A 20453-nucleotide genomic window follows, 5' to 3' on the forward strand; every position below is an offset into this window, starting at 1 on the left:
AAGGGTTGCTTTATGGCCCAGAATGTGATCTATCCTGGAGAATGTTCCATGTGCACTTGAAAAGAATGTGTATTCTGCCGCTTTTGGACAGAATGCTATATGAATATCAATCAAGTCCATCTGACCTAATGTGTCTCTGTCTCGATGATCTGTCCATTGATGTAAGTGGGATGTTAAAGTCCCCCATTATTATTGTGTTACTGTTGATTTCTCCTTTTATGGCTGTTAGCATTTGCCTTATATATTGAGGTGCTCCTATGTTGGGTGCATAAATATTTACAATTGTTATATCTTCTTCTTGGATTGATCCCTTGATCATCATGTAGTGTCCTTCTTTGTCTTTTGTAACAGTCGTTATTTTAAAGTCTATTTGGTCTGATATGAGTACTGCTACTCCAGCTTTCTTTTGATTTACATTTGCATGGAATACCTTTTTCCATCCCCTCACTTTCAGTCTGTATGTGTCCCTAGGTCTGAAGTGGGTCTTTTGTAGACAGCATATATATGGGTCTTGTCTTTGTATCCATTCAGCCAGTCTTTTGGTTGGAGCATTTTAATCCATTTACATTTAAGGTAATTACTGATATGTATGTTCTTATTGCTGTTTTGTTAATTTGGGGGGTGGTTGTTTTTGTAGATTTGGGCACTTATTGTTTGCAGATTTTTTGATGACAGCCATTCTGACTGGTGTGAGGTGATACCTCATTGTAGTTTTGATTTGCATTTCTCTAATAATTGGTGATGTTGAGCATCTTTTCATGTGCTTTTTAGCCATCTTTATGTCTTCTTTGGAGAAATGTCTATTTAGATCTTCCACCCATTTTTTGATTGAGTTGTTTGTTTTTTGATATTGAGCTGCATGAGCTGTTTGTTGGGTGGGTTATTTTTGTAGGTCTTTTTTCTTCCCTTCCTCTTTTGTCCTTTTGTGATTTGATGACTATGTTTAGTGTTGTGTTTGGATTCCTTTTTCTTTTCTGTGTGTGTATCTATAAGTAGATTCTTGGTTTGCCGTTACCATGAGGTTTTGATACAGCAGTCTATATATGTATATACAAGATTGTTTTAAGTTGCTGGTCTCTTAATTTCAAATGCATTTCCAATATCCTGCATTGTACTCTCCTCTTCTCATGATTGCTGGTTTTGATAGCATGTTTGTGAGTGGATGATTTCCTACCTTTACTGTATGTTTGCCTTGACCAGTCAGCTTTCACATTCATAATTTTCTTGTTTTCTCTCATGGGCTTTTCTCTTCTGCCTAGAGCAGTTTCTTTAGCATTTGTTGTAAAGCTGGTTTGGTGGTGCCGTATTCTCTTAGCTTTTGCTTGTCTATAAAGCTTTTGATTTCTCCATCGAATCTGAACAAGAGCCTTGCTGAGTATTCTTGGTTGTAGGTTTTTCAATTTCACCACTTAAATATATCCTGCCACTCCATTCTGGCCTGCAGAGTTTCTGCAGAAATACCAGCTGATAACCTTATGGGGATTCCCTTGTATGTTATTTGTTGCTTTTCCCTTGTTGCTTTTGACATTTTCTCTTTATCTTTCATTTTTATCAAGTTCATTAATATGTCTCAGCATATTCCTCCTTGGCTTTATCCTTTATGGGACTCTCTGCACTTCCTGGACTTAGGTGACTGTTTCCTTTCCCATGTTAAGGAAGTTTTCAGCTATTATCTCTTCAAATACTTTCTCAGGCCCTTTGTCTCTCTCTTCTCCTTCTAGGACCCCTATAATGCAAATGTTGGTGCGTTTAATGTTGTCCCAGAGGTCTCTTAGGCTGTCTTCATTTCTTTTCATTCTTTTTTCTTTATTCTGTTCTGCAGCAGTGATTTCCACCATTCTGTCTTCAGTTCACTTATCCATCCTTCTGCATCATTTATTCTGCTATTGATTCTTTCTGGTGTATTTTTCATTTCAGTTATTGTATTGTTCAACTCTGTTTGTTTTTTAAATCTTCTACCTCTTTGTTAAACATTTCTTGTATCTTCTTGGTCTGCACATCCATTCTTTTTCCGAGATCTTGGATCATCTTTACTATCATTACTGTGAATTCGTTTTCAGGTATATTGTCTATCACTTCATGTAATTGTTGTTTTGAGGTTTTATATTTTTCCTTCATCTGGAATGTATTCCTCTGCCATCTCATTTTGTCTCACTTTCTGTGTTTGAGGTCCCACAGACTGCAGGATTATAGTTCCTCTTGGTTCTGGTGTCTGCCCCCTGATGGGTGAGGCTGGTCATGGGGCTTGTGCAGGCTTCCTGGTAGGAGGGACTGGTGCCTGCCCACTGGTGGGTGGAGCTGGGTCTTGTCCCTCTGGTGGGCAGGACCGTGTCAAGGAGTGTGTTTAGAGGTGGCTGTGGCTCAGGATGACTTTAGGCAGCCTGTCTGCTTATGGGTGGGGCTGTGTTCCCACCCTGCGGGTTGTTTGGCCTGAGGCGTGCCAGCACTGGAACCTAAGGGCTGTTGGGTGGGACCAGGTCTTGGTGTCAAAATGGCGGCCTCCAGGACAGCTCATGCCAATGAGTACCCCCCAGTACCTCTGCCACCAGTGTCCTTTTACCCACAGTGAGCCACAGCCACCCCTCACCTCCCCAGCAGACCCCTCCAAGACCAGCAGGTAGGTCTCGCCCAGGGTCCTGTGAAGTCGCTGCTCTTTCCCATGTCCCAGCTCACACGGGACCTTATTTGTGCCCACCAAGAGTGGTGCTTCGGTTTCCCCCAGTCCTGTGGAGTTCCTGCAGTCAAGCCCCACTGGCCTTCAAAGCCAAATGCTCTGGGGGCTTCTCCTACCAATGCAAGACCTCCAGACTGGGGAGCCTGATGTGGGGCTCAGAACTGTCACTCCTGTGAGAGAACCTCTGTGATATAATTATTTTCTAGTTTGTGGGTCAAACTAGAAAATGATTAGTATGGGATTTGATTGTATCGCGAATGTGCCCCTTCTACCATCTCGTTGTGGCTTTGTCTTTGGAAGTAGAATTATCTTTTTTGGTAGGTTCCAGCCCTTTTTTGTTGATGGTCGTTCAGCAGTTAGTTGTGATTTTGGTGTCTTCATGAGAGGAGGTGAGCTCAGGTCCTTCTACGCCACCATCTTGTCCTCCAGGTTTACTTTAATCTCAGGTATGTATTCTTGAACTCAGTAGTTCCAGTGGTGATTTCCTGATTCTCCGTCATGAAGTTGGAGGAGGAAGGGGGCTATGATTTGGCCCATTTTTTTAATTAAATTATTTGATTTCTTAGCAGTGAGTTTTAAGAATTCTTTGTATATTTTGGATACTAGTCCTTTTTCAGATGTGTCGTTTGCAAAGAGTTTTCCCAGTCCATGGCTTATCTTCTAATTCTCTTCTAGTTCTCTTGTTATTGTCTTTCATGGAACAGAACTTTTTCATTTAATGAAGTCCAGCTTATCAAGTATCTCTTTCATGGCTCATGCCTTTGGTATCTAAACTGGCATTACCATACCCAAGGTCACATAGGTTTTCTTCTATTGTCGTCTGTGATCCATTTTGAGTTTTGTAAAGGGTGTACCGTCTGTGTTTACATTTTTTTTTTTTTTTGTATGTGGATGTCCAGTTGCCTTTGCTCTTTGGGCTGTCTATTCTGTTCCACTGATCCATTTGTCTGTTCTCTCCCCAGCACCACACTTTCTTGATTATTATAGCTATATAGTAAGCCTTGAAGTCAGATAGTGTTGGTCTCCCAACGTTATTCTTCACCTTCAATGTTATGTTGCCTCTTCTGGGTCTCTTGCCTCTCCGTATAAATTTAGAATGTCTGTCATTATCCATAAAATAACTTGATTGGGATTACATTGACTCTGTAGATCTAGTTGGGGAGAACTGACATCTTGACAATATTGAGTCAATATTGAGTATCCATGACTGTGGAATCTCTCTCCATTTATTTAGTTCTTTGATTTTATTCATCAGACTTTCGTAGTTTTCCTCAAATATTTTTGTAGTTTTCCTCAAATAAATCTTATACATAATTTGTTAGATTTGTGCCTAAGTATTTTTAGTGCTAGTGTAAATGGTGTTGTATCAATCAACTTTTAAATTTTTGAAGGAAATCGAGAAGGATGGTACAGAAAACAAAACAGATTCCATTGTGAAGAGTCAACTGTATCTTCCTTAAATCAGGAATCAGCTATGCAAAAGAGCAGAAAGAGAAGTTTCACTCCAGAACAGATAGGATTTCTGTAACTAATTTGGTGACAAAGGAAAAAGAAGTATAGGGTACTCTAGGAATTGTTTCCTGCAGTGTGGCAAAAGGACACGTTTCTGAAAACTATAAGTAATTACCCCTGGGGACACTGCATTTCAGCTTAATGATATGCGTTCTGTTGATCTGTTTGCATATTTGCAGAGTCCGTAGTTATTGGCATTATAATCCTGTAGGGCCTTAGTTTTCTACTTTTGTTTCTTGGTATTTTTTTCTCTTAAAGAAAATGTGTTAACATTTCACCTGAAAAAGCAGTAGCTTACAATAAATATGAAAGGGAAATAGAACATTTTAAATGCAGATGTGTATAACTATGTAAAATTTTTATGTAACAAAGAGGATTTCAGAAAGTATCAGTGAAAGAAAATAATGAAAACTAAAGAAACATTCCATTGCATAGATCAAATAAGGTTAAACTTTGTAAAGTCCATTGTTACAAATCAACGCAGTAAAATCCCATAAAAATTGAGGCCTTAACTGTTCTGAATTAGTAAAACATTTTTTGTTTTCTTTGTCTAATTATTATTCAATATGTTTTTAATTCAGGAATTCATTACTTTTAGGTATATAATGTAATTTAACTCCTAATACAGTATTTCACAATAGATTTTGTCACACCAGCAACATCTGTTTACATAGAAAAAGTGATTATCTTCAGAAGCACTTAGGTTTTTAGTGTTTTAATAGATTAAACGTACCGTCCTGCACGTCATAAGTTGTAAACAGGGAAACTTTACTCCAACAGATGGATTTATCACAAATTCTGGTTCAGTGGGGAACAAATCAAGGAAATTTTTCACAGGTTTTATATCAGTCTGCCTACTAAAGGAAGTTTAAGATACAGAAATTTAAAATGTTTTTTAAATAAGTATATTCATGGTCACAGATACATAAAGAAATTATGGTTCAAAAAATGGTCAGATACAGGTTGGATTTTTTAGTAGTACTGAATTGCTACCATAAGTTTATTATAGGAATTCTAAAATGAAACATTTTTTTCCTTACATGACAAGTCTTCATTGCTAAAAAGTGAGTTTTTAAAAAATAATAATCCAGTATTTTTTAAAACAGAAACAAAAATTCTAACTTTTAAACCTGTCCATTCTATAACTTATGATGTCAAATATTTAGACTTTTTTCATTGTTTTATGCAGTTGGCCTAAAAGAATAAATTCATATCTCATACGTGTGAGAACATCCAATAGATACTGATTTATGAGTATGAACATTCAATAGATACTGATTTATGAAAAGAACTTGCTAGTTAAATATGAGAAACTTGTCATTTTACGGAATTATTAGTATTTTGTTTACTGACTGGAAGGATTAATCATGAAGGTAAAGAAGAAAACAGAATGTAATGCAAGCAGACCGCTTATGACGCAGGAGTACAAGGAGCTTGAATCATGGAATCACACTGTGACTGTGGTACTGATGACCAAACACCTGTAACGGTGGACTCTAACGTTAGCCGCTGAGAACAGTAGGATAAACAGACAGTCTGGCAAGGAGAGTGTCCCAAATGTTGATTTCCCACTTGTCTGTACAAATAGGAAATTGATACTAGACAAAATATAACTTGATTTCCCCCCCAAAATGTCCTCATGTGGCTACTCTAGTCCCCAAAGACGGGGGTCATGCCAGAGTCATCACCAAGAGAAAACTCTGGTTCCAGGTGCCTTGCTAGCTGATAACAAAAAAAAAAAAAAAACAGCATAAACCATGGGGGTCTTGGTTGTTTGATTTTATTTGTATATTTGATACATATTTCAGTGTATTTAGCTGTATAGAGTCAGGTGCTCAGCTTATTATTTGCAGGCCTGCCCTTAAGCAAGACATTTAATTTACATAGACTTGAATTTCAATAATGGGGACACATGTTTATGAAGCATTTGAAGAATGTTACGAAATTTTCTTTGGTGGTCTTTTTCTGTAAGAAATTCAAAATGAAGGTAAGATGATATTTACAATAAGATGTCACTTAGGAACTTATTTCTTTGAAGAAATACATCAAATATGGAAATCTACTCTTAGTTAAATATTAATTGGCCAAAGTAGTATTACATTTTTAGGATTGGCAGGCTTAGATGGTTCCATATATAAAAAATATCTAGTTCACTTCGCAAACTACAATTCATCCATAATGCCCTTATTTTCTGAAAGCTATCGTAATAGTCATCCAGATAAAACTGTACAGAAAGTGTGTCGGTGTGTTTCAGGAGGAAAAAGAACATGAAGAGCCATGCAGGGGCGTCTCAGTGGGCCGGGCCCGCTCTGGCCCCCACTGCTCCTCACAGTACACACTCTTTTGGTCTGAACTCGGGCACAGGGCCACACCTCCCTGCAAGGGCATCTTAGAAACACAGTCCGTGCGCTGCTTACTCTCCGAGGACTGTAACTAGAGTGCCATTTTTCTCTAATTCACCGCGCAAACGAGGAGAAATATGTTGTAGTGAGAAAGTCACACAGCACGCGTTTCACTTCTGACTTCATCATTTACTGGCTGTGTGATTTGGAAGTTATTTAGCCTTTTCTGGGCCTCACGTTCTCTCTTTATAAAATAGAGGGGGAGATCAGTGTGTTGTTTTCAGGATCAAATACAAAGCATAATGTCTGGTACATAGCAGAGGGCCTTGGTGGTAGCTTTGGTAATTTTTTTTTTTTTATAACATCTTTGTTGGAGTATAATTGCTTTACAATGGTGTGTTAGTTTCTGCTTTATAACAGAGTGAATCAGCTATACGTATACATATATCCCCTTATATCCTCCGTCTTGCGTCTCCCTCCCACCCTCCCTATCCCAAACCTCTAGCTGGACCCAAAGCACCAAGCTGATCTCCCTGTGCTATGCGGCTGATTCCCACTAGCTATCTATTTTACATTTGGTAGTGTGTATATGTCCGTGCCACTCTCTCACTTCGTCCCAGCTTACCCTTCCCCCCTCCCTGTGTCCTCAAGTCCCTTCTCTGTGTCTGCGTCTTTATTCCTGTCCTGCCCCTACGATCTTCAGAACCTTATATGTGTTAGCATACGGTATTTGTTTTTCTCTTTCTTACTTCACTCTGTTTGACAGACGCTAGGTCCATCCACCTCACTACAAATAACTTTCGTTTCTTTTTGTGGCTGAGTAATATTCCATTGTATATATGTGCCACATCTTCTTTATCCATTCATCTGTCGATGGACACTTAGATTGCTTCCATATCCTGGTTATTGTAAATAGTGCTGCAATGAACATTGTAGTACATGACTCTTTTTGAATTATGGTTTTCTCAGGGTATATGCCCAGTAGTGGGATTGCTGGGTCATATGGTAGTTCTATTTTTAGTCTTTTAAGGAACCTCCATAATGTTCTCCATAGTGGCTGTATCAATTTCCATTCCCACCAACAGTGCAAGAGCGTTCCCTTTTCTCCACACTCTCTCCAGCATTTATTATTGGTAGATTTTTTGATGATGGCCATTCTGACTGGTGTGAGGTGATACCTCATTGTAGTTTTGGTTTGCATTTTTCTAATAATTAGTGATGTTGAGCATCCTTTCATGTGTTTGTTGGCAATCTGTATATCTTCTTTGGAGAAATGTCTGTTTAGGTCTTCTGCCCATTTTTGGATTGCATTGTTTGTTTTTTTGAAATTGAGCTGCATGAGCTGCTTGTAAATTTTGGAGATTAATCCTTTGTCAGTTGCTTCATTTACAAGTATTTTCTCCCATTCTGAGGGTTGTCTTTTCGTCTTATATTTTCCTTTGCTGTGCAAATTTTAAGTTTCATTAGGTCCCATTTGTTTATTTTTGTTTTAATTTCCACTTCTCCAGGAGAGGTGTGTCAAAAAGGATCTTGCTGCAATTTATGTCATACAGCGTTCTATGTTTTCCTCTAAGAGTTTTATAGTGTCTGGCCTTACATTTAGGTCATTAATCCACTTTGAGTTTATTTTTGTGTATGGTGTTAGGGAGTGTTCTAATTTCATTCTTTTACATGTAGCTGTCCAGTTTTCCCAGCACCACTTATTGAAGAGGCTGTCTTTTCTCCATTGTATTCTTGCCTCCTTTTATGAAAAATAAGGGGACCATATGTGCATGGGTTCATCTCTGCTCTTTCTTTCCATTGATCTATATTTCTGTTTTTGTGCCAGTACCATACTGTCTTGATTACTGTAGCTTTGTAGTGTAAGTCTGTAGTATAAATCTGAAGTCCGGGAGCCTGATTCCTCCAGCTCCATTTTTCTTTCTCAAGATTGCTTTGGATATTCAGGGTCTTCTGTGTTTCCATACAAGTTCTGTGAAAAATGCCACTGGTAGTTTGATAGGGATTGCATTGAATCTGTAGATTGCTTTAGGTAGTATAGTCATTTTCACTATGTTGATTCTTCCAATCCAAGAACATGGCATGTCTCTCCATCAGTTTGTATCATCTTTAATTTCTTTCATCAGTGTCTTATAGTTTTATGCATACAGTTTTTTTGCCTCCTTAGGTAAGTTTATTCTTAGGTATTTTATTCTTTTTGTTGCAATGGTAAATGGGAGTGTTTCCTTAATTTCTCTTTCAGATTTTTCATCATTAGTGTTAAGGAATGCAAGAGACTTCTGTGCATTAATTTTGTATCCTGCTACTTTACCAAATTCATTGATTAGCTCTAGTAGTTTTCTGGGAGCATCTTTAGGATTCTCTATGTATAGTATCATGTCATCTGCAAACAGTGACAGTTTTACTTTTTCTTTTCTGATTTGGATTCCTTTTATTTCTTTTTCTTCTCTGATTGCTGTGGCTAAAACTTACAAAACTATATTGAATAATAGTGATGAGAGTGGACAACCTTGTCTTGTTCCTGATCTTAGAGGAAATGGTTTTAGTTTTTCACCATTGAGAACGATGTTGGCTTTGGGTTTGTCATATATGGCCTTCATTATGTTGAGGTAAGTTCCCTCTATGCCTACTTTCTGGAGGGTTTTTATCATAAATGGGTGTTGAATTTTGTCGAAAGCTTTTTCTGCATCTATTGAGATGATCATATGGTTTTTCTCCTTCAGTTTGTTAATAGGGTGTATCACACTGACTGATTTGTGTATATTGAAGAATCCTTGCATTCCTGGGAAAAACCCCAACTGATCATGGTGTATGATCCTTTTAATGTGCTGTTGGATTCTGTTTGCTAGGATTTTTGCACCTATGTTCATCAGTGGAGTTGGCCTGTATTTGTGACATCTTTGTCTGGTTTTGGTATCAGGGTGAGGGTGGCCTCATAGAATGAGTTTTGGGAATGTTCCTCCCTCGGAAGAGTTTAACAAGGATAGGTGTTAGCTCTTCTCTAAATGTGTGATAGAATTTGCCTGTAAAGCCATCTGGTCTTGGGCTTTTGTTTGTTGGAAGATTTTTAATCAGAGTCTCAATTTCAGTGCTTGTGATTGGTCTGTTTATATTTTCTATTTCTTCCTGGTTCAGTCTGGGAAGGTTGTGCTTTTCTAAGAATTTGTCCATTTTTTCCAGGTTGTCCATTTTATTGGCATATAGTTGCTTGTAGTAATCTCTCATGACCCTTTGTATTTCAGCAGTGTCACTTGTCTCCTTTTTCATTTCTGATTCTATTGATTTGAGTCTTCTCCCTTTTTTTTCTTGATGAATCTGGCTAATGGTGTATCAATTTTGTTTATCTTCTCAAAGAACCAACTTTTAATTTTATTGATCTTTGCTACTGTTTCCTTCATCTCTTTTTCATTTATATCTGATCTGATGTTTATGAGTTGTTTCCTTCTGCTAACTTTGGGCTTTTTTTGTTCTTCTTTCTCTAATTGCTTTAGGTGTAAGGTTAGGTTGTTTATTTGAGATGTTTCTTGTTTTCTTGAGGTAGGATTGTATTGCTATAAACTTCCCTCTTAGAACTGCTTTTGCTGCATCCCATAGGTTTTGGGTCATTGTGTTTTCACTGTCATTGTTTCTAGGTATTTTTTGATTTACTCTTTGATTTCTTTAGTGATCTCTTGGTTATTTAGTAGTGTATTGTTTAGCCTCCATGTTTTTTTTCTAGTCTCATAGCGTTGTGGTCGGAAAAGATACTTGATATGATTTCAGTTTTCTTAAACTTACCGAGGCTTGATTTGTGACCCAAGATATGATCTATCCTGGAGAATGTTCCACGAGCACTTGAGAAGAAAGTGTATTCTGTTGTTTTTGGATGGAATATCCTATAGATATCAATGGATGGAATGTCCTATAAATATCAATTAAGTCCATCGTGTTTAATGTATCATTTAAAGCTTGTGTTTATTTATTTTCATTCTGGATGATCTGTCCATTGGTGAAAGTGGGGTGTTAAAGTCCCCTACTACAATTCTGTTACTGTCGATTTCCCCTTTATGGTTGTTAGCATTTGCCTTATGTATTGAGGTGCTCCTATGTTGGGTGCATAAATATTTATAATTCTTATATCTTCTTCTCCCTTGATCATTATGTAGTGTCCTTCTTTGTCTCTTTGTCTCTTGTGTCTATTTGATAGGAGAATTGCTACTCCAGCTTTCTTCTGATTTCCATTTGCATGGAATATCTTTTTCCATCCCCTCACTTTCAGTCTGTATGTGTTCCTAGGTCTGAAGTGGGTCTCTTGTAGACAGCAAATATATGGGTCTTGTTTTTGTATCCATTCAGCGAGCCTGTGTCTTTTGGTAGGAGCATTTAATCCATTCACGTTTAAGGTAATTATTGAGAGGTATGTTCCTTATTACCATTTTCTTAATTGTTTTGGGTTTGTTTTTGTAGGTCCTTTTGTTCTCTTGTGTTTCCCACTTAGAGAAGTTCCTTTAGCATTTGTTGTACAGCCGGTTTGGTGGTGCTGAATTCTGTTAGCTTTTGCTTGTCTGTAGAGGTTTTAATTTCTCCACTGAATTTGAATGAGATCCTTGCTGGGTAGAGTAGTCTTGGCTGTAGGTTCTTCCCTTTCATCACTTTAAATATGTCCTGCCACTCCCTTCTGGCTTGCAGAGTTTCTGCTGAAAGATCAGCTGTTAACCTTATGGGGATTCCCTTGTATGTTATTTGTTGTTTTTCCCTTGCTGCTTTTAATATATTTTCTTTGTATTTAATTTTTGCTAGTTTAATTAATGTGTGTCTTGGCATGTTTCTCCTTGGATTTATCCTGTATGGGACTCTCTGCACTTCCTAGACTTGATTGACTATTTATTTCCTTTCCCATATTAGGGAAGTTTTCAACTATAATCTCTTCAAGTATTTTCTTGGACATCCCTTTCTTTTTCTCTTCTTCTTCTTCTTCTGGGACCCCTATAATTCGAATGTTGGTGCGTTTAATGTTGTCCCAGAGGTCTCTGAGACTGTCCTCAATTCTTTTCATTCTTTTTTCTTTATTCTGCTCTACGGTAGTTATTTATCTTCCAGGTCACTTACCTGTTCTTCTGCCTCAGTTATTCTGCTATTGATTCCTTTTAGAGTTTTTAATTTCATTTATTGTGTTGTTCATCATTGTCTGCTTGCTCTTTAGTTCTTCTAGGTCCTTGTTAAACGTTTCTTGTATTTCCTCCATTTTATTTCCAAGATTTTGGATCATTAACTATCACTACTCTGAATTCTTTTTCAGGTAGACTGCCTATTTCCTCTTCACTTGTTTGGTCTGGTGGGTTTTTACCTTGCTCCTTCATCTGCTGTGTGTTTCTGTCTTCTCATTTTGCTTAACTTGCTGTTTTGGGGGTCTCCTTTTCACAGGCTGCAGGTTCGTAGTTCCCGTTGTTTTTGGTGTCTGCCCCCAGTGGGTAAGGTTGATTCAGTGGGTTGTGTAGGCTTCATGGTGGAGGAGACTGGTGCCTGTGTTCTGGTGGATGAGGCTGGATCTTGTCTTTCTGGTGGGCAGGACCACGGCCAGTGGTGTGTGTTTTGGGGTGTCTGTCACCTTATTATGATTTTAGGCAGCATCTCTGCTAATGGATGGGGTTGTGTTCCTGTCTTGCTAGTTGTTTGGCATAGGGGTGTCCAGCACTGGAGCTTGCTGGTCGTTGAGTGGAGCTGGGTCTTAGCATTGAGATGGAGATCTCTGGGAGAGCTTTCGCTGTTTGATATTACGTGGAGCCGGGAGGTCTCTGGTGGAGCAGTGTCCTGAACTCAGCTCTCCCACCTCAGAGGCACAGGCCTGACACCCGGCCGGAGCACCAAGACCCTGTCAGCCACACAGCTCAGAAGAAAAGGGAGAAAAAAAGAAAGAAAGAAAATAAAGTTATTAAAATAAAACTTTTTTAATTATTAAAAATAAAAAGAATTAAAAAGTAATTTAAAAAAAGGGGAAAGAAAGAAAGAAGAGAGCAACCAAACCAAAAAACAAATCCCCCAATTATAACAAGTGCTCAAAACTATACTGGACAGACAGAACCGTAGGACAAATGGTAGAAGCAAAGCTATACAGACAAAATCTGTATAGAAGCATACAAAAAGAAGCATACAAAAGAAGCATACACATACACACTCACAAAAAGAAAAAAAGGAAATGTATTTTTTAAAAAAAGGAAGAGAGCAACCAAATCAATAAAAATCTACCAGTGATAATAAGCTCTAAATACTAAACTAAGAATAAAAGCAGACCCAAGTCTACAGTTGCTCCCAAAGTCCCCCTCCTCAATTTGGGATGATTCGTTGTCTATTCAGGTATTCCACAGATGCAGCTACATCACGTTGATTGATGAGATTTAATCCGCTGCTCCTGAGGCTGCTGGGAGAAATTTCCCTTTCTCTTCTTTGTTCGTACAGCTCCCGGGGTTCAGCTTTGGATTTGGCCCCGCCTCTGCGTGTAGGTCGCCTGAGGGCGTCTGTTCTTCGCTCACACACGACGGGGTTAAAGGAGCCGCTGCTTCGGGGGCTCTGGCTCAGTCAGGCCGGGGGGAGGGAGCGGTACGGAGGAGGCGGGGCGCGCCTGCGGCGGCAGAGGCCGGCGTGACGTTGCAGCAGCCTGAGGCGCGCCGCGCGTTCTCCCGGGGAAGTTGTCCCTGGATCACAGGAGCCTGGCGGTGGCGGGCTGCACAGGCTCCCGGGAGGGCAGGTGTGGATAGTGACCTGTGCTTGCACACAGGCTTCTTGGTGGCGGCAGCAGCAGCCTTAGCGTCTCATGCCCGTCTCTGGAGCTCGTTTAGGCGGCGCTCTGAATCCCCTCTCCTCGCGCACCAGGAAACAATGGTCTCTTGCCTCTTCGGCAGCTCCAGACCTTTTCCCGGACTCCCTCCCGGCTAGCCGTGGCGCACTAGCCCCCTTCAGGCTGTGTTCACACCGCCAACCCCAGTCCTCTCCCTGCGATCCGACCGAAGCCCGAGCCTCAGCTCCCAGCCCCCGCCCGCCCCGGCGGGGGAGCAGACAAGCCTCTCGGGCTGGTGAGTGCTGCTCGGCACCGAGCCTCTGTGCGGGAGTCTCTCCGCTGTGCCCTCCGCACCCCTGTGGCTGCGCTCTCCTCCGTGGCTCCGAAGCTTACCCCCTCCGCCACCCACAGTCTCCGCCCGCGAAGGGCCTTCCTAGTGTGTGGAAACCTTTCCTCCTTCACAGCTCCCTCCCACTGGTGCAGGACCCGTTCCTATCCTTTTGTCTGTTTTTTCTTTTTTCTTTTGCCCTACCCAGGGACGTGGGGAGTTTCTTGCCTTTTGGGAGGTCTGACGTCTTCTGCCAGCGTTCAGTAGGTGTTCTGTAGGAGTTCCACATGTAGATGTATTTCTGATGTATTTGTAGGGAGGAAGGTGATCTCCATGTCTCACTCCTCCGCCATCTTGAAGGTCTGTCCTGGTAATATTTTTTTAACGTTTTAAATTTAAAATATACGATCCTTCTTTTACAGGAACACCAGATGCATTTTCCCAGTTACTCACCTGCCCGTATTGTGACAGAGGATATAAACGCTTTACCTCTCTGAAAGAGCACATTAAATATCGCCATGAAAAGAATGAAGATAACTTCAGTTGCTCCCTGTGCAGTTACACCTTTGCATACAGAACCCAGCTCGAACGTCACATGACCTCCCATAAATCAGGAAGAGATCAAGTAAGTGGAATGACTGCATTCACGAACTTTCCACACTGAGAACTCACCCTTCCACAGAAGGCGAGGGTTTTAATATACTGAAAAATTTAGGGGATGTACTGGACAGTGTCTGGTCTACAGCCTTATGAAAAGGAAAGTGATTATTCATTTGGATTATCTGGTCATTTCTGAGTTTAAAAGCACATATGAACACTATTTTAGAGGTAACTATGTTTTTTTTCTTTTTCAGGTAGGTCCCTTTCATTTCAATTGTTTTGCTTATACCATAACAAATATTTCTTACGTTTAGGATTTCAAAATACATACTACTGGAATGTTCAGTGTAGGGAAAATAACTGATTACATAAACTGCATGCCTCTAAAAAATCTGAAGTTTAGACTCTAAACCATTTTTAATCTGAAGATTCAATTCTCATATGGTTTATTCTACTGCTGTTTCACTTTGCCTCAATTTCTAGAAGCATAAACCAAGACTATCCGTAGGTTACATTTAAATTGTTGGCTCTATACTTAAGTACAGATTAAAGTTAAAGAAGCTTTTGCTAGTTGTCCTTTTATAAGATACTGATAACTATCAACTACAAGTAATGAAATTTAGCTACTTAATTCTAGATTTAAAAATCAAGTAAATATTCAGCTGCACAGGGTGTGTTGAGGCTATGTCCAGTTTCTTATATCCAAGGATGTGAACATCTGTCTACCTGAGTGCATGAGAGTCTGCTCTGTGTGCGCCTAAGTCACAGATCCCCTAGAGGACAAGTTACCCCAAACCAGAAAACTGCAACAGAATGATAAGGGTCAAGCCTGTCTTCTCAGGACTCTGGGGACAACACTCACGAACTAAGATAAGGGGTGTGGGAGGGTGGCCGGCAGGGAGCAAGGACCAAGCTTCTCCTTAGGTGGGTTAGTGGTTCAGTCCACGCAGGGCACTTGGGGTGGAGCAAGTGCCAGGAGGGGAGAAAACTGACACACGGAAGACAAAGCCCATCTGTTCGCATCTGCCCCGCACGAGTCTTGTAAGGGACAATACAGACGCGCGCTCTTGTCACCCTGGTGTCCCGACATGACCACGCTATAGACAAGCCCTGGGGAAAGGGCCTGCCAGGTGACGTTTGGGGAGCAGCCCCGTCCTGCCACTGCTGCCCCACATCCTCTACCCTGAGGGCCCTTGTCAAAGGAGGGGACCTTCAGAGGACAGATGGAACGGGTGGGCAAAGCAGGAGATGCTGCTATAAAATCGTAAGATCTCTGATGAGCGTGAAGGCCACTTTCTTGAGGATTTGTCTGATGGGTGCAAAGGTAGTCGGTTTTATATGTGACGTATGTAGTCAGACCAACGTCAGAAAGGAGCTGTGATGAATGTAATAATGTGAGGGAAACAGAATTGGGAACAATTTAGGTTAGGAGGCAGGAAACCAAAGGGCAGACCATCTGCCTTGCGGGCCTTTGAAATCATGCCGTGACCTACAGATATGCATTTCCATGTCTTATTAATTTATTCATTCAACAAGTATCTCAGTTTCGATTCTGTATCAGGCCTGTTGTAGGTGTTAAAGGCACAATAGTGAAAAAGATGAGCAAAGTCCCTGACAGTAGAAGGCGTGTATTAGTAGGTGATAGAAATGTAAGATATAAAAGCAGGTAGAATGAAGATAAGGCAAGAGTAAGAGGATAGAAAGTGGCGGAAGCTTTTTTTTTTTTTTTTTTTTTTTTTTACAGGGTAGGGAGACATTCTGAGAATAAGTGTGATAGGGAAGCCACTGAAAGATACTGCATTTTGTCTTTATAGTTTTAAGGCAGCACGGGCTCTTGGGTGGAAAGTAGACTGAGAGAGAGAAGAAGGAAGCAGGGAGGCCACTTAGAGGCTGTGGCTGTGATGCAGGCCAGAGGTGGTCGGTGTGGCAGACATGACATCGTTAGGGACCGTGGGTGCACGATGGCTTGCTGAGGGATTGAACAAGGGTCTAAGGGAAAGAGAGGGATCAGGGATTCCTCCAAAGTTCAGGGCTTAAGTGATGATCAAATAAATGAGGGGGTTATTCTCAAAGGTAAGAGACACGAGAGGAGGAGCCGACTTCCAGGAGAGAAATGAAGAGGTCATCGTAGGCCTGTTGACAGCTAGCTGCCTGTTGCTTCCCAGTGGGGAACATCGAGGAAGCAGCTGGCTGTGAGAGTCTGGCATTGAGGGGAGGGGAGACGTCTAGCGAGAGAAATTTGGGAGTTGTCACCATATGTTCAGTTTCAAAGCCAGGGGTTTGGGTGAAGTAGAGCCTGACACATGGTACGTGCTCATTCTCTGTCCTTCCTGTACAAAGGACAGAAGAAGGGAGATTCCAGTGAGGGAGAGCACGGAGCAAGCAGAACTTAAGCCTTTGACAGATGGGTAGAATCTTAACTGTCATAATTCAGGGGAAACATAGACAAGAAGTAAGGGATAGTATAAATCAGAGCAAGGAAGTGAAGAGCAGGACATGTGCAGAAGATTGGTACTCACTGGACGACTGGGGCATAGGCTCCTTAGAGGGGTCGGTGAAGAAGCAGCCTGGAAACTCAGGGCTATGAACCTGGCGTCCGTAGTATCAGAATCTGGGTTCAGGGGTGGAGAGGAATCCTCTAGAAATCTATGAGCAGAATTGATTGAATAATTCAATTCCAGCAGTGCTTCTGTAAGATTAATAAAGGGTACAGAATATATTTGAAGTATATAAAAGTGGGGATTTGATAAACCAGGCAGAAAGCTGTAACAATCCGTATTTGGCTGAAAATGGAAGTACTTTTTAAATCATCAGATTAACGTACATTTTGGAAATATCAAACTTACTAGAGACAGGCTAAAGTGCTGAAAAAGCCCAGCCTTTTCTTCTGTTCAGGAGACCTTGTTCTTCTGTGTAGTAATTGTGCTGGAGACAGACGACTGGATGTTCTCGACTGCAGTTCCTTTATCTGTGAATCAGAGTGCGGGCGAGACGGTCTCTAGTTCCTAGCAAAGTATGCATTATTTGTGCTAAATGCTGTGTTGCTTCATAAAGTGATTCTGATACTTTAGGAAGTGGAAATTTTCCTTTATGTCAAAATTCTGTTGCCATGATCAACCTCCTTTTTGGTAATATTGCAAGTGTTAGATTTTTGTGACTGTTAAAATTTGAGGCCTTTAAGAAACAAAAGAATCACCAAAACATTACTTTCAGCAGATTGGATGTTCTTTATGTCTAAAGCCTTTTTGCTTTATAAATAAAACACCAATTCTTTCTTACAGAGACATGTGACGCAGTCTGGGGGTAATCGTAAATTCAAGTGCACTGAATGTGGAAAAGCTTTCAAATACAAACACCATCTAAAAGAGCACTTAAGAATCCACAGTGGTAAATATTTGTTTTCTTTGTCTATGGTGAATATCATAGCAATTATGATAATAAATTAGTATCACATGCGATCTACACACATGATTAGAAACGCTTTTCTTTTAGGATAAAGACTAATCTGGAGAAATCTTCTGCTTGTAAATGGTATTTTACTGGAATCTTAATCTTTGACTGAAGTATATAGCAAGTCAATAGGACATACTCCAAATTTCCTCATCAGAATATAGCATGCGTTAACCAGACATACAACCTGAAAACACTTCAGCTTTCTGGTGAATGTTAATTTCATCACCTCCTCTTAACAAGGGAATGATAAAGGGTATAGGGGTACCGTGTGCACAAGGAAAGGAGGAGATGAAGACACTCTTCTTTACATGAGAGAAGTAGAAATGGAACTCGAGGCAGGAAGTGGCATGGGTGCTGGGGAGTCAGCAGGAGAGGGCAGCACAGCGGGGCGCGGACTGAGGCATGAAGGGGGACTTAGAGGAAAATGTGCTCTGCCCTCATCTCACCCTTCTCTTCTACACTATTCATTGTCTGCAGCTTTACGTACAAAATGAACATTACTATATGGTAAAAATGTTATGTCTGTTTCAGAAACTTGTTTCCACAAAAGCTATCAAAACCTAGAAAGTATCCCACATTTGCATTCTGAACTCTGTTCGTCTCCTGATTAATTCTGATATGTTACTTAAGACTTAAATAATTTTAATGAAAAACAGCTGTTTGTTAGCTAATGAGTGGGAAATTATGTGTCTGCACATGCTTATTTTGTGAAGATTTTACAAATATCCTGCAAAAAAGAGTACAGTTGGGTGGCTTTGTGAGGGCTGGTTGGTGATATCTGTGTTTTATTTTGGAACTGCATTTCTAGAAGTTGTGCTGAATTGGTTGTTGAGGGCTAAATAATGTTAAAGTTACCACTTAAAAATTCTCAAACCAAGATTCATACAAATACATTTTTAAATTTTTACACATTAATGTGTCTGTCTGGAAAGTAAAGAAAGATTGTCTTTTAGAGCCTGCAACAGGATCCTGTTTTTCAGCTCCTGTGCCATTGAACAGTTTTCATCAATTTTATACATATATATTAATATTAATTAACATATATTTATATATATAAAATGGATCTTTTTCCTCTTATACCACTGTCCTTTTTTCTTCCGGCTTTATTGAGATATAATTGACATATAGCACTGTATAAGTTTAAGGTGTACAGCGTGATCTGACTTACATCATGAAATGATTATCACAATAAGTTTACCAACTCATACAGACGCAAAATTACAGAAAAAAATATTTTCCTTGTGATGAGATCTCTTAGGATTTACTCTCAACTTTCATATATAACATGCTGCAGTGTTAATTATACTTATCATGTTATACATTGCATTCCTAGTACTTATTTATCTTATAACTGGAAGTTTGTACCTTTCGACCACCTTCATCCAATTCCCCCTCCCCACCCCGGTAATCACAGGTCTGATCTCTTTTTCTATGAGTTTGTTTGTAAATTTTTATAAAGTGTCTTTGTCTGGTTTTGGTATCAGGCTGATGCTGGCCTTGTAGAATGAGTTCAGAAGCGTCCCTTCCTCTGCAAACTTATTTTTGAAACAGTTTAAGAAAAATAGGTGTTACATCAATAATATATTTTTAATAATCTCCTGTCTTATCAGAAATGATTTGAAGTTGTTGATAGAGAGATAGCTAATTCAAGGGAGTTTTTTAAATATTAAAATTGGGGTAATAAAGCTTAAAGTAAGAAAGATTCACATACAAAATGAATGTCATATGGTCCTATTGCAGTCATACAAGAGGACTTATCAGATCTATAGATGATACACAGTTGGGATGCACAGATCACACCAAACATTAAAAGTCTAGAAACAAGAAGTTAATAATCACAGAATCCTACATTGATATTCAAAAATCAACCTCAAGTAGGGACCTAGTATCTGTAGTACCTACAGAAAAACTTTAGGAGTTTCGATGGTGAAGAGCTTTGTATAAGCTAACAGTATGCTGCTGCTTTAAAAGATAAGGCAAATTTAGGCCACATCATAGAACACAAAATTCCCACTGTGCTCTGCTCTCCATTCATTATGTATTTATGTCTCTTATTCTTAAAATTATTTACTATGAGGCTTGTACACCTTTAATACAGCAAAACTTTTAAAAACATTTAAGAAAAATAAAGAAAGTAAGACAGGGATGAAGTAAACATGAGAAAAAAAGGAATATATAAAATTCTTTGCACATGCTAGAAGTGACCACAAATTAGACCCTAAGGTTTAGGAAATATAAGAAAACTACAGTTAGTAACCAAGACCCAGAGTGACTGTAAGTAAAAAGAATCAGTTGCTGGAAAAAGCACAACCCTTCCTGATACTAAGTCCATAGAGAAAGTTATTCCTTGAAGCATCATTAAGAATAAAGAACAGGGAGGACCTTCAAGATGGCAGAGGAGTAAGACGTGGAGATCACCTTCCTCCCCACAAATACATCAGAAATACATCTACATGTGGAACAACTCCTACAGAACACCTACTGAATGATGGCAGAAGACAACAGACTTCCCAATAGGCAAGACTCTCCCCACGTACCTGGCCGTGTGGCTGACAGGGTCTTGGTGCTCCAGCCGGGTGTCAGGCCTGAGTCTCTGAGGTGGGAGAGCCGAGTTCAGGACACTGGACCACCGGACACGTCCCAGCCCCATGTAATATCAATTGGCGAGAGCTCTCCCAGAGATCTCCGTCTCAACACTAAGACTCAGCTAAACTCAACGACCAGCAAGCTCCAGTGCTGGACACCCCATGCCAAACAACTAGCAAGACAGGAACACAAGCCCACCCATTA

The 20453-nt window shown here is 40.0% G+C and overlaps 1 protein-coding gene across 7 annotated transcripts in view; it reads left to right on the forward strand.

The window, feature by feature from the left end:
- ZEB1 (zinc finger E-box binding homeobox 1) overlaps nucleotides 1–20453 on the forward strand; it is a 192987-nt gene that overhangs the window by 158029 nt on the left and 14505 nt on the right. For all 7 annotated transcript variants that reach the window (XM_061177919.1, XM_061177955.1, XM_061177936.1 and 4 more), the window contains 2 exons: nucleotides 14033–14235; nucleotides 17492–17597. In XM_061177919.1, the coding sequence (XP_061033902.1) occupies nucleotides 14033–14235; nucleotides 17492–17597 (309 nt within the window). The remainder of the gene's footprint in view (nucleotides 1–14032; nucleotides 14236–17491; nucleotides 17598–20453) is intronic.

The sequence above is a fragment of the Eubalaena glacialis genome, chromosome 2 (assembly GCF_028564815.1).
Source record: "Eubalaena glacialis isolate mEubGla1 chromosome 2, mEubGla1.1.hap2.+ XY, whole genome shotgun sequence".
Classification (NCBI taxonomy): Eukaryota; Metazoa; Chordata; class Mammalia; order Artiodactyla; family Balaenidae; genus Eubalaena; species Eubalaena glacialis.